General features: G+C 44.9%; 1 protein-coding gene across 1 annotated transcript in view; it reads left to right on the top strand.

Moving 5' to 3' along the window:
• The window catches only part of GALNT12 (polypeptide N-acetylgalactosaminyltransferase 12), a gene marked incomplete at its 5' end in the record, with an annotated part of 37,634 nt that extends 26,586 nt beyond the window's left edge, over positions 1–11,048 (top strand). Inside the window, 4 exons of the mRNA XM_077756057.1 lie at positions 1,852–1,983; positions 7,181–7,294; positions 8,284–8,430; positions 10,624–11,048. Coding sequence (XP_077612183.1) covers positions 1,852–1,983; positions 7,181–7,294; positions 8,284–8,430; positions 10,624–10,761 — 531 coding nt within the window. The remainder of the gene's footprint in view (positions 1–1,851; positions 1,984–7,180; positions 7,295–8,283; positions 8,431–10,623) is intronic.
• Between the last annotated feature and the right edge of the window lie 3,463 nt (positions 11,049–14,511).

Here is a 14,511-nt window from a genome sequence, read left to right as displayed (position 1 = left end):
ACAATGCGGCAAAGCCTGAAAAATGTGGCACTGGGTGGACAAGCTGAGACGTGATCTCAGCTAGGAGCATCAGGTGGGGTGGCTCGGATTTTTCACCCCTCTCTGGACGTGTTTGCAGATGACGGTGGTGGTACAAAGCCACAGGTATTGATTTTAGGGTCACAAATAAGCTTTAGCAAAGGGGTCCACTGGTCTGCACTGGCCAGCTCTGCGGGCCCCCGGACCAGGTGCCCACTCTGCACTAGCACACGCTAAAATGAAAATGAACATCTCTTTTTCTGAATCCTTACAACAGCCCTTCAGGATAGCTATGAAATTCTCATTTTTTATTTATTATTACTTTTTTAAATGTTTATTTATTTTTGATAGACAGTGTATGAATGGGGGAGGGCCAGAGAGGGAGACACAGAATCTGAAGCAGGTTCCAGGCTCTGAGCTGTCAGCACAGAGCCTGACACGGGGCTCGAACTCATGAACTACGAGATCATGACCTGAACAGTCAGACACTCAACTGACTGAGCCACTAAGGCACCCCAGCTCCCACTTTATAGATGCCAGAACTGAAGCTCAAAGAGCTTGTCTAAGGCCTTGTGGGGGATGTGGGCAGAACTGAGCCTGGGGCGTGTGGAGCCTGCTCCCTGCTCTGCAGAGCCCTGTGGACCTGCCCCTGACCTTCCCCTTGGCACCTCTCTGCCTCTGGGCTCCATGGCCATTGCTTCCTCTGTCCTGCCCAAGACTGCAGGGTGGAAACATCTGCTCCTTTCTGTTACCCAGTCTGGCTCCCACAGCTCTCTCTTTCCGAGGTTCCCAGAGAATGACATACCTTTTGTATGTATGCCCATGGCTGAGTGTTAAAATGGATATTTGGTTGAAGATGAGGTACAAAGACTCATCAAAGGAAGACCCTCTGGGAAATTAAGTAAAAATCTGAAATTTTGCTCAAACTTTTTCCTGTTGTTACCATTTTGTTACATATTTAGCCTGTTAAATTTTACTACTTTAACATCATAGTGCAAGGGCAGTAATAGCGCTCGACATTGCTCTCGTGGCTATGCTAAATAGATGCTTGCTTTATTTAATTATTTAGAAGTTTAAAAAATTTGTAATGTATATTTATTTTTTAGAGAGAGAGAGAGAGACACAGAGTGGGAGAGGGGAAGGACAGAGAGAGAAGGAGACACAGAATCCAAAATAGGTTCCAGGCTCTGAGCTGTCAGCACAGAGCCTGATGTGGGTCTTGAACTCACGAACGGTGAGATCATGACCTGAGCTGAAGTCGGAAGCTTAACCAAGTGAGCCACCCAGGCGCCCCAATTATTTAGAAGTTCTTAATCACTTGTTTTGTCCAGAAAACTAAACTTCCCAAGTATTTATCACTACAGCACTTGGCACTTAACATGTAAGCATATCTGCAGATGTCAGTTTGTTGAGCACATAAGGTCTATGTACGTGCCTACATTGAGAATATTCTGTGTTTGAAAGTGAACGCTTCAGGAATCAGGAGTAGTTCAGAACGTCAGGGTGTGTGTACTCTATGGATGTTCGCTGCTCTGTGATCATACACGCAGATGCATGGGTCCAGCCCCAGGACTCGGCTCCCAGACTTCATTACCAGGTGCTTTGTGACCTTCCCTTGTGCACCTGGCCACACCTCCTTGTAGCGAGAGCACCCGAGAATGCAGTTGTTTGTGTGACGGGCTCTCCTGCCAGGTGCTATCACTGGTCTGTACAGGGCCCAGCACACGGTGGATGCTGAGTAAATGCTGTGGAGGAAGGGAGTATCCGTGGAGATAAGGCTTTGATGGGAAGCACATAACCTGCAGGGACTCACTGCTTTTGCTGTTTCCTCAGGAGCCCTTTGGCGATGTGACAGAGAGGAAGCAGCTCCGTGCAAAGCTCCAGTGTAAGGACTTCAGGTGGTTCTTGGAGAACGTGTACCCAGAACTTCACGTGCCTGAAGACAGGCCCGGCTTCTTTGGGATGGTGAGCGTGACGGGCCTGTGGTGGGTAGGGGCTTTTCTGAACAACCAGTCCTGGCCAAGAAAGGCCCCTTCGTGGGGACTGCTAGCCTTCCTCGCCTCTGCTCCCCTCCCCGCTTTCATCCACTGTCTTTCCATCTCCCCATGTCTGGGCCTCAAGTCTGGAATGGCAGCACTAGAAGCCGTCTCCAAATTGGTGACTATAAGCCTCCCATTTTATAGACGAAGAAACTGAGGCTCACTTAGTGTTCCCATGTCGGGTTTCACATTACTTCAAGCTTCAAATGGCTGGACCAGTTAATATTTCCCAACCTGGGGATTGCTAAAGGCAGTAGTGGAGGGAGAAGAGTCACTTCAGTTATTTCAGAGAACCTGAAAGAAATGTCTCTGGGATGAAGCCAACCAAAATGTCCAGTGCCTTTGGCTTTTGGGAGGAACGACACCAACTTAGGAAAGTGTCCTCTGCTGTGTTGTTGATCAGAAGTGCCCATGTTCCATTCTGGAAGTCTTTGATAAATACAAAGCAGGACATTAATGCATTAAATTCAGTCTTCGTTATGAAAAGGTTCAAGCAGAGAGAATGATGTAACGAACCCTGTCCCCGAACTTCTAGAATTGTGATGATTTTGCCTCTGTTGCTTTCTGTCTCCTCTGCTCCAACCTCTCACACTTCCCTTCGCTCAAGCAAACCCCAGGCATCCTGTCATTTCACTCCTGTTCGCTTCCACACGCACGTCTGTATGGATGTTGTCTTCTAAAACCACAGGCCATTATCACACCCCATCAAGTGAGCAGTAGTTTCTTGGTACCCTTTAATATCTAGCCCTTACCCAGATTCCCCTACTTTTTCACACCTCTGTCGGGGTAACTGGCTCATTCCAACCCCAGGGTCCAGACGAGGTCTTACATTGTGGTTGGCTGCCACATCTTCCCTCCCGCATCTCCTTCATTTAAGGCAGACCTCTTCCCTCCCCACTCCCCACTTTTGCTAATATTGTTGAAAGAAACAGCACCCATTGTCCAGTTGCGCGTTTTACCCTTGGCATTACCTAACTGCTTCCTCGTGGTGTCTCTTAAATTGTGCCTCCCTCACCCATAGTCCTTAAAATGGAAGTGAGGTCCAAAGGGCTGAGTGGAATTGGACTCATCAGCCTTTTATGGCAAGAATACTTCACACGTCTGTTTTCTGCTCCTGCTTCAGCAACGCAGAGCACCTAACCTCTAGTTGTCCTGCTTCTAGCAATGAGATTGATCAGCGGGTCCGTGGGGCCTCTCTGGGACCGGCCACCATCAGGGGCCACGTCAGCCTCCTCTCGCGATTTCTGTAACTGTTAATAATCATCAACAGACCCGGGGCGCCTGGGTGGCTTAGTCGGTTAAGCGTCTGACTTTCGCTTAGGTCATGATCTCGCGGTTCGTGGTCTCGTGGTTCATGGGTTCGAGCCCCGCGTCGGGCTCTGTGCTGACTGCCAGCTCAGAGCCTGGAGCCTATTTCAGAGTCTGCATCTCCCTCTCTCTCTGACCCTCCCCTGCTCACGCTGTCTCTCTCTCTCCGAGAAATAAATAAAAATATTAAAAAAAAAATTATCATCAACAGACCCAAACTTCAAGTGGGGCTGTCAAATGGTGCTTTTTCTAATCCTTTCCTTTCTTCTGCATTATTAGCTGAGATGTTTTTGTAAAAGAAGAATGTTCCCTTGTTAAACTGGGACCATTTGGTATCCGTGAAATTTAGAGTTCATACAGAGAAGGCATAACAAATTTTGGGGGCACATGGGTGACTCAGTCAGTTAGGCATTCAAGCCTTGATTTCAGCTCAGGTCATGATCTCCCAGTTCATGAGATCGAACCCCACATTAGGCTCTGCACTGATAGTGTGAAGCCTGCTTGGGATTCTCTCTCTCTCTCTCTCTCTCTTTTTCTCTCTCTGCCCCTCCCGTGCTCAGTCTCTTTCTCTATCAAAATAAAAAAATAAACTTAAGAAAATTTTTAAAAAGAAGGGCGCCTGGGTGGCTCAGTTGGTTAAGCGTCCGACTTCAGCTCAGGTCATGATCTCGCGGTTCGTGGGTTCGAGCCCCGCGTCGAGCTCGGTGCTGACAGCCAGCTCAGAGCCTGGAGCCTGTTTCAGATTCTGTGTCTCCCTCTCTCTCTGACCTTCCCCTGCTCATGCTGTCTCTCTCTCTCTCAGAAATAAATAAAATACTTAAAAAATTTTAAAGAAAAGGCATAACAAAATTTTAAGTCCTTCTCTTTATTTGCCTGTTTTCGGAGTAAGAGTTAGTGCTTCAGGTTCCTCCAGTTGTACTGATGGGGTTGTTTTGTTTGTTTGTTGGCTCATTTGCTTTTTGGCATTTTCTTTCCTTGAGCATCACTGTAAGGCAGTGGGGTTTTATGTGGCCGCTGTGCTGCCGTTCGTCTGTTGGTTGTTTTTTTCTTTGAACTAGTCAGGTTGTCCATCTTTGGCTGGTGAGAACCTCTTTATTTTGGCTTCTGTGATCTTGACCCCTTGTAGTGGCCTGATTTCTCCCTTGATCCTGGCCATGCTTGTCTTTTGCATTTGCTGCCATCCGTCCTGGAGCCCCTGAGCTTTTCAGTGGGGAGCACTGTCCAGAGCCCACAGTCCAGATGCCAGCGGTGGTCTCTGTATATAGATCATGCTCCATACCAGAAACGTAATGCTGGCCACATAAGTAATTAAACTTTGCTTACTTACTATATTTTGCTTTATTTTTAAAGTTTATTTATTTATTAAAAAAAATTTAATGTTTATTTTTGAGAGACAGAGAGACAGAGCACAAGTAGGGGAGGAGCAGCGAGAGAGGGAGACACAGAATCCAAACCAGGCTCCAGGCTCTGAGCTGTCAGCACAGAGCCCAATGCGGGGCTCAAACCCATGGACCTCACAGACTGTGAGATCATGACCTGAGCTGAAACAGGACGCTTAACTGACTAAGCCACCCAGGCACCCTATTTATGTATTTTTGGGAAGAGAGCACAAGCATGAGAGGGGCAGAGAGAGGGAGACAGAGGATCAGAAGCAGGCTCCAGGCTCCAACCTGACAGCACAGAGCCCAACATGGGGCTCAAACCCACAAACGGCAAGATTGTGACCTGAGCTGAAGTCGGACACTTAACCAACTGAGCCACCCAGGTGCCCCTAGTAACCATATTTTCAAAAGGAGCAAGTAAAGTTAATAATATATTTTATTTAATTCAGTGTATCCCCAGCATTATCATTTCAACATGTAGTCGATGTAAAAATTTATCGAGATGCATTACCTCTTTTTCTCATACTGTCTTGAAATCTGCTGTGTATTTTACACTCACTGCATATCTTGATTTGGGCTTGGTCACGTTTCAAGTCGCCAGTAGCCACATGTGGCCAGTGGGTACCGTGTGGGGTGCACAGTGCCATAGTTTTTCAGTGGGTAGAGAAAGGAAATGCATATTTTTGAGAAATAAATCATGAGCCCATACTGATATCTAAATTCAAATGTAATCTTAACAGGATATTTTTTTCTTTGATATTAATTATCAAAAGATTAATTTCTTTGATATTACTTGTATTTCTTTTTTCGTACACAGAAAGTCTTAGTTTCAAAAATATTAACATATACTTATTTGCTTTATCTTAAAAGATATTTAAGGGGTGCCTGGGTGGCTCAGTCGGTTAAGCATCTGACTTTGGCCTAGGTCATGATCTAATGGTTCGTGGGTTCAAACCCCATGTCAGGCTCTGTGCTGACAGCTAGCTCAGAGCCTGGAGCCTGCTTCAGATGCTATATTTCCCTCTCTCTCTGACCCTCCCATGCTCACACTGCCTCTCTTTCTCTCTCTCAGAAATAAATAAAAAAGATTTTTAAAAATAATAATAAACTTTAAGAGAATTAAAAAAAAGATATTTAAAGTAGTTTCAAAATAATAATACACTGTTACCACTGACAGTGTGATACTGAATGAGATTTAAGATTTCTTTGCAGCTCTATTTGTTTATAGAATATAGTTCATGAAGAAAATGTAATCAAACATGGAATGTTCCAAAAAAACAAACAAACAAACAAACAAACCATGGAATGTTCTAAAGTCACTTAATATCATTCTTCTTTCTGTTTCACCAACTTGATTCAGCTAGCTTAGTTTATCTCAGTTTTAATTTGTAGAGGTTCCCACCTCTCTTTTAGTGTTTTTTCAGTTTCTTTCAAATCTTTCTGAATATAGGGAGTTCATTTGAGGTCACTGTCCTTTGGTGGTCAAGTGTGGGGACTACTTGCCTAGGTGACATTTGAGCCCTTCCAAATCTGAGATGCTCTGACTATTCTAAGTGTCTCCTGTTCCCAGATTTCTTCACAAAGCAAAGGGACTTCAGGAACATGGAAGTCTGTGCTTTGTGAGCTAGTGGGTTAGATTGTGGAAACTTCCTGCAATATGGCTGAGTTTTATCTTCAGAAACGGGCTAGTCAAAGTAGACAAGGGCCGGGGAAGAAGAAGGGTACACACAGAGTTTGTTGAGGGGTCTTTGAACTCTCCAGAAAGGGGTTTGGAAGGTGTGTGTCTTTCCTTGGAGGCTCCTGAAAGGGAGGTAGGTGCATGGTGTTTTCTCTTAGAATGATTGAAGGGCTTTAGATCTAAAAAGGTACCTTAGACATGACATTAAATGAGGCAGCATTGAACGATGGAGAGAGCACTGGACTTGGAGTCTGAGTTCCTGGATTCAGACTCAGGCGTCTCCACTGCGTGACCTTGAGCTAGTCATTGGCTCTGTATTGTGCTGTTGCTGTAGTCTAGAATGGTGGACTTCTCATCTGGGAAATGGTGAGTCTCTCACATGGAACATCTTTTGCAGATGCCTACTTGCAGGGGTCCTTGGTACAGGTGTGAGGCAACAACCCAACTCTGCACTGCACAGACCAGTGCAGTAATAAGGCTGCACCAATAAGAACTAGAGAGATAAGAGCTTTCAACCATAAAGAGTTCGTCTGTCTGCAACTCACATTTATCTTTGGAAATGGGGGTTATGATTCTTGCCTATGGTATAGAATGTGAAGGCACTTGCAAAACTAAAAATCTAAGGAGCTCTTAACCATTGAGTCCGGTTCTTGACTCAATGACTCCTCTCCAATGGAGTCATTACCGTCGGGGCCTTGAGTGGGATCTATTGTGTATAAATCTGGATGCAAGTGCCACCTTTATGTTTTGTTTAGCTCCAGAACAAAGGACTGAAGGATTACTGCTTTGACTATAACCCTCCCAATGAAAACCAAATCGTGGGACACCAGGTCCTTCTCTACCGCTGCCATGGATTGGGTCAGAACCAGGTAGGTGCTCCTTCTCTGTAGTTTGACATTCTTGAGACAAGAGACAGCAGACAGCAGGAGCCTGCACGCTCAAGGGACCATTGGTGTGGGTCTTTAAAGAGAGAAATGAGGGGAAATCTCTGTTTTGTTTTTAAATAAATATTTGATTTTTTTTTTTTTTTTTTGCATTATAAGGGTACTATATGCTCTTGCAGAATATTTGGGAAATATAAGCAGTAAGTGAATGACAGGACCCAAGAGCCACCATTAGAATTAAGACATGGTTATTTCCTTCCTTTCTTTTGCAAGGCCTTTGGATCATGTGTTTTAAATAGTTATTATCACAATGTGTATACGCTTTATATTCCATTCTTTCCACTTATTTCATCGTACTTTTTGTGTGTTATTAGACATAATTTGAGAATGTCATTCCTAATGGCCTCTTGATAATCCTTTGTGTGGGTGTATTACCTTTAGTTAACTGGTCCCCTGCCTACCTGTTTTTGTGATGGTAAAGTAACCCTGCCACTAATCTCTGGTCAGAAAATAAGGGGGGGTGGGGAAGCAACAGATCTGCGAGTCGGATGACTTCCTTAGAATGAATGCTTGAGGAGAATTCTAGGTTTTGATGGACAGTGTCACGTAAAGCCGTGTTTAGGGCAATTGCTGGCCACCCGGGCACTTGTGTCTGGGATAAGCGCTGAACATCAGGCTGGGCAGGGGAGCAAGTTCTGGAAGGGAAGGTCTGTGCATTGCAATAGGGTCCCAGCCCCAGAGGCAGATAAACCACCAGGGCGGGCCCGTGGAGGATGTAGGAGATGGAGAACAGGGAAATATTGGTTCCTTGGACCTTCAAAGCCTTCCTGCCCTAAGAAGTGTCTGACACCTAGAGATGAGCGGGTGGGATTCGAGTTTCTTCCAGATCCGAGTCACCCTGGGCTCTCGTCCAGCCATCTCCCTCTTTCCACATCTGAGAGTAACTGGCGCACAATTGGCTGCTCCGTTTTTAGTTTTTCGAGTACACGTCCCAGAATGAAATACGCTATAACACTCACCAGCCAGAGGCCTGCATCGCTGTGGACGCAGGAATGGACATTCTCATCATGCAACTCTGCCAGGAAACTGCCCCCGAGAATCAGAAGTTCATCTTGCGGGAGGTAAGGGAACAGTCTGCTGCCCTCCTTGTTCTCGGTCCGTAGGCTGCGGAGGGGAGAGTGGAGGTAAGGCATGCTCCCTGACACTGTCCTCGAGGGCCTCAGGGATGCGGCCACCTATGGGAGACCGAGGAGTTCACCATGGACCCAAGAGTATGGTCGGGGGCCCAGCACCCAGCATCAGGAGTGCTTTGACTCCTGTCTGGTCATTCCAGTCTCCTTAGACCGTGAGCCACAGTCCTAGAGTGAGGAGCTATCGCGGACACACTCGAAGATGAAATGGGCTTTATTTTATTTTATTTTATTTTAAATATTTTTATTTATTTCTAAGACAGAGAGAGACAGCGTGAGCAGGGGAGGGTCAGAGAGAGAGGGAGTCACAGACTCTGAAACAGGCTTCATGCTCCGAGCTGTCAGTCAGCACAGAGCCCGACGCGGGGCTCGAGCCCATGAACCGCGAGATCATGACCTAAGTGAAAGTCGGACGCTTAACCGACTAAGCCACCCAGGCGCCCCAAATGATGAAATGGGCTTTAAATGAGTGAAACCAATAGCTAACGTGTGAGGATGTGAGGTTCGATCCAGGGGCAAGCTACTCTATTTCGTTAAGCCTCATTTTCCCCAGCTATAAAATGGGAGCAATAATAGCAACCTGTCTACCTCTAGTGTAGATTAGATATACAGCAGAAATAGTCCTTGGAAACCATAAATCTCTAGAGAGATCAGTTGTTGCCTGCAGGGTAATCACCAAGAAAACATCTCTCTGATGGAGCCGGCTGTCATTGAATAGTGAATGTTGCTTTGGAATTGGGTATTATTTCAGGCCCGCAAGGNATGCCGCTCGTGTATCTGTCAGATCTAAAAAAAAAAAAAAAAGCACTTGAGGGAGTGAATCCAAAGAAAATAATTCAAAAGAAGAAATGAGTTCACTTTTATCTTCATAGGAAGCTTTCATTTCCAGCCTGGCCCCAGGGATGGGAAGAGTGGTCTCATTTGGTAATAAATGGGTTAATTCTAAGCACGATTTGAAGTTGGAGTACACTTTCCTGTAGCAAATATGATTATCAGTGAAATTTGCGGGCTCCCTGGACAAGCCTGCACCGTGGTGCTATCCCTCTGATATCAAAAATAAGAGGGAAGAGACTTCTGCAAACCCCTGGTCTGTGGTTCTCTGCATCGCCAGCCCCTGTCCCCTTCTCTCGTTTCTTCTAACTTTGTGTAAGCCCTCAAGGAATAGTCATGCAAGCTAGAAATCATAAAATTGGTTTGAAATGTCATTAAAATTTTATCTTAAATTTCAGTGACCAATTAAAGAAAAGTAAGTTTCCTTAGAAAGGTGTGAAAAGGGATGCTATATTTAATGATTTCCTTTTATGGTACTCTGAAGGCAACGTTTGAGCTCTTTTAAAGGTTTTCAGGGTTAATATTTTTGAGAATCTTCTGCATATAATTTTATTCCTAAAGGTTTCTCCTTCCCTGTGACAAGTATGTCACTTGCTCAGCCATGATTAAGTTCCCTGGGAACTTAAGCTTACAGCAGAGAGGTGGAGAGAAAAAACAAACTCCAGGATGGGGGAAGAGGCTTGCTCAGCTAACTCAAGAACAGTTGGGAAAAGGAAGAGAAGGGGAAGGCATTAAAGAGGACCGTGATCTTTGGGGGATGGAGCAATTGGCACAGTCTCGCAGAACCCGTGTCCTCAGGTGACTTGTCCCCCCGCCCAGCTGTTCTCTGGCTGAGCTGGGGCTGCAGCCAAGTTTCCTGATTCTGCATTCTGCAAACGTAAGAGAAGGAGGTCGCCAGGGCTGGAATTAAGTTGACTTAAAGGAAGTGAATGACATAATAAAGGATCTTTGATCCTGATTTCCCTGAAGAAGAGTAGCAGTAGGGAGGAGACGTGGGGTCTGGCGGATCCCCAGAGCAGCCAGCAGGTGGCATCACTGGCCCTGCTGGTGGAGCTAGGGACCCTGGCGAGGAGCTCCCCTGAGAGGCGAGCCTGACACGCGCTTGTCCACGCCTGGCCCTGTCTACGCACAGGCGGCCCTGGGTGCCTCAGCACAGAGCAGACGTAGTGCTCAGTAAGTACTTCTGTAATGGTAAAGATCATCTGAGCTCTTAACACATTTTAAGGAAAAAGAGACTTTCTGAGGAATAATTTGTATTTCTCTTAAACAGCCAGTGTGTATTCTCTCTCATAGGATGGCTCCCTATTTCACGTACAGTCCAACCAATGCGTCCAGGCTGAGAAGAAGGCATTCAGTGACAGCTTCGTACCATTCCTACGGCCCTGTACCAACTCGGAACACCAGAAGTGGTTCTTCAAGGAACACATGTAATAAAGCGTCACTGTACCAAGGAGCTTCACAGAGTGGCAGAGCCCGTGGACTCTGTGCCCAACAGAGACTTAGCTGAGTATGGTGACAGACCCACCCCGGCCCCGGCTGCCTTGCTTTTCTAAGGAAGTCATTTTGCAATCTGTGAAAGTGACTCTGGATTTAATCAGCTTTGTACTGATTTGGAAACCTTCAAAATTGCTCCCAAATGCCCTGTTTTCAAAGGGTGATCATAAAATGTTAACTCGTGGCATTCAGAGAATTAAAACCTTTAAATATTTTTCTATCAAGATGTATGTCCTACTGTCATGTGTTTCTGTTAACCCCTAGCTAAGAGGTAAATCTTCTCTTTGGGTGTTTGCAAGGGTGTTCTCAGGCATGAAGATGTTTGCGTGTGTGGAGATCAGACTCCTGTAATGTGTTCTGCATACACTGGTAACACCTCAAGCATGGGGTTAGGTTTTTCTCAGTGTAGACAGATGGGCACGAGGAACATTGTACTGATTCTGTCACACTGTTGAGATATTCCAGGTTTGTTGAAATAAAGAATGCCATTTTCTTATGTGTTGCCATCATAGGCAAAATTCCAGTGAATGTTTGTGTTAGCTAAAGAGGACTAAACCAAAGCTAAAGTCTTTTAAAAAAAAATTGTTTTAACGTTTATTTATTTTTGAGAGAGAGAGAGAGACAAAGAGTGGGAGTGGGAAAGGAGCAGAGAGAGGGGGAGGCACAGAATCCAAAGCAGGCTGCAGGCTCTGAGCTCCGAGCCCAACGAACTGCGAGATTGTGACCTGAGCCGAGGACGGATGCTTAACCTACTGAGCCACCCAGGCACCCCGCCAAAGCTGAAGTCGTAAAGGTAGGTTGTGACTTGCCAAGCCACGGTCAGCTCGCAGCACACGGTGGCCTTCTGACAGTGCCTAGCTGTGATGTGGCTGGCTGCTTTCTGTGATTACCTCTGTGGCTTTAAAACGCATTTATGTCATTTTACGTTTTAATCACACATTAGCATCAGGGGAAATTTAATATGCTCTATGAAACGTGGTTTTCAAATTTGTTCATTAATAAGATGTGGTCCTTAAACCCGTGTTCAGTTCCGTGCCAGAGCAGCCCCTGCTGCTGTCTCTGTCTGTAATTCTGATCTGTGAACTAGTCCAGATCCACCTCTGAGATCTTGTTAACCTGAGGACATCAGTGTGGCCATTAAAAGGAAACGATGAGGACACTGCAGAAATTTGTTTTTGTAACCAGTCAGATGTGAGCACGAAGACACAGGCGTACTTGATTTCAAGGTACATGCCCTACCCCCTCAGGCTGTTTTAAAAACATCCTCCCTTCTCTGATCGATCTGGTTTAACAATCACCCAGAACAACTCCAACTGACCTGGCAAGTGTCCATCCGATGCCTCTTAACCACTCTGAACTTCAGTTTCTTCTTCTGTCAAATGAGAATAAAGAAGCTAGCCTTGGGGAGGAGTTATGAGGATTACATAACAGAGCAGAGGAGGACTCAGTTTAGTCCCTGGCATGCAGTACAGGCTCATTAAATTTCTAGTTTCATAAATAATGTGTTATAAAATGTGAAGCACAATAAACATCAGCGGGCATTTCTTCAAAAATAAGTATTAAAGAATTTAGTGATTTTATCTTTATGGGATTAACTAGCTCATTGGCAGGCAGGACTAGGGTATGAACCCCTTCCAGCACTGCTCACTTCTCTTGTAAATGGTTAAAGTGAGAAATCACATGTTATGCACATTTTACTGTTCTTGCATGTCAGCCCGAGCTTCATGCAGGGGCATGGGAAGATGGTTCAGGCAGACATAAATGGATGCCGACCAAATCCATAAAGAGTGCAGCGGTGGGCTCCTGGGTGGCTCAGTCGGTTAAGTGCCTGACTTTGGCTCAGATCATGATCTCATGGTTTGTGAGTTTGAGCTCTGGGTTAGGCTCTGTGCTGGCAGCTCAGAGCCGGGAGCCTCCTTCTGATTCTGTATCTCCCTTTCTCTCCCTGCCCCTCTCCCCCTCACACTCTGTCTCTCTGTCTCTCTCTCTCTTTCAAATAAATAAACATTAAAAAAAATAAAGTGCAAGGGTGCCACGACGTGTATTTTTGTGTGCGCTCGCTGGGCACTGCCACCAACTCGTTTGGCTTGAGAAGCCATCCCTCTTCCCCCTGCTATCTACTTATATGCGGTAATTTTTAGGGTAGAAAACTAATAAAAATAATATTTTTTTAGGACGCCAAGGGAAGTATTTTTACAGACTGGGAGGTAATTTATTTTGAGGAATATTTTGAGGAAATTTCCCTTCACTGATGGATGAGGAATCAGCCTGGTGTCTTCATCTGACCCACTGGAAGGTGTGAATTGGCTCTGAGTCCTGGCGTGATGAGTGTGGGGTCCTGAGGGCCAGCCTAACTCTGTAGGTCATTTCACCTCCCAGGACTTATTTCCTCATCTACATAATGGGGATAGGAATGCCCTTAAGAGTGTTGATTTCTTTTCTTTCTTTTTTTCTTTCTTTCTTTTTTTTTTTTTAAAAGCAGGCTTCACACCCCGTGCAGAGTCCAATGCAGGGCTTGAGCTCACGACCCTGAAATCAAGACCTGAGCTGAGATCAAGAGTTGGATGCTTAGCCAACCGAGCTGCCTAGGCGCCCCAAGCGTGTTGATTTCTTAGCTGTTTTTTTTAGTTACACTTTTAGTGGTTACTCTAGGGATTATAGCATGCTTCCTGAATTTATCACCATCTTCAGCATAGTATTGAGTTAATTCCAGTAAAATTTAGCAAATTTGTATCGGTGTAGCTGCATTCCTACCCTCTCCTCTGTGCTATTGTGGACATACAAATTATATTAATATTATGTTATAAATTCAATAGAATGGTATAATTATGACTTTAAATTATTTTAATTATTACTCTAAAGAGTAAGAAGAGAAATATGTGTATACATATACACAGTCTCTTATATTTATCACAGAAGTATCATTTTCCATGCTGTTCATTACTTGCTGTGAATCTGAGCACCCTCTGGAATCATTTTCTTTCAGTGTAAAGACTTTCTTTGGTATTTTATCTAGGTTGGATCTGTTAGCAACAAAAGCTCAGATTTTATTTATTTGGGGGATGTTTCTATTCTATCTTTAATTTTTCAGAGGATAGTTTGGTTGGATATAGAATGCCCACTGACAGGGTTCCCCACCCCACTCTTCATCACGGTGAGTTTCAGATTATACCACCTTAGTGTTGCCTTTGTTTTGAATGAGAGGTCATCTGGTAATCATTTGGTTACCTGTCTGTGATGACCCGTTTTTCTTTTGCTTCTTTTAATATTTTCTCTTTCTTGGCTTTCAACGGTTTAAGATACATCTAGATATGGTCCGTGTTTATAACACTTGGGGTTCATTAGAGCCTTTCGGAATGTAATGCTCTTAAAATCAGTATGGGAAGATGTTAGTCATTATTTCTTCAAATATTTCTTCTGCCCTTCTATTCTTCAAATTGGATAATGTCTGATAATCTGTCTTTATTTTTATTTTTTTTAACATTTATTCGTTTTTAAGAGAGGGAGACACAGAATCCGAAGCAGGCTCCAGGCTCTGAGCTGTCAGCACCGAGCCCATCGTGGGGCTTGAGCCCACAAACAGCGAGATCATGATCTGAGCCAAAGTCAGACACTCAACCGGCTGAACTATGTAGGCTCCCCTGATAAGTTCATTTGATTTCTTCTGCCATCTCAAACCTGCAGCTG

This window comes from Crocuta crocuta, unplaced genomic scaffold (assembly GCF_008692635.1).
Source record: "Crocuta crocuta isolate KB4526 unplaced genomic scaffold, BGI_CrCroc_1.0 scaffold431, whole genome shotgun sequence".
Taxonomy (NCBI): domain Eukaryota; kingdom Metazoa; phylum Chordata; class Mammalia; order Carnivora; family Hyaenidae; genus Crocuta; species Crocuta crocuta.
Note: the sequence above shows the minus strand (reverse complement) of the source record. Positions and strands in the feature narration are given on the sequence as shown.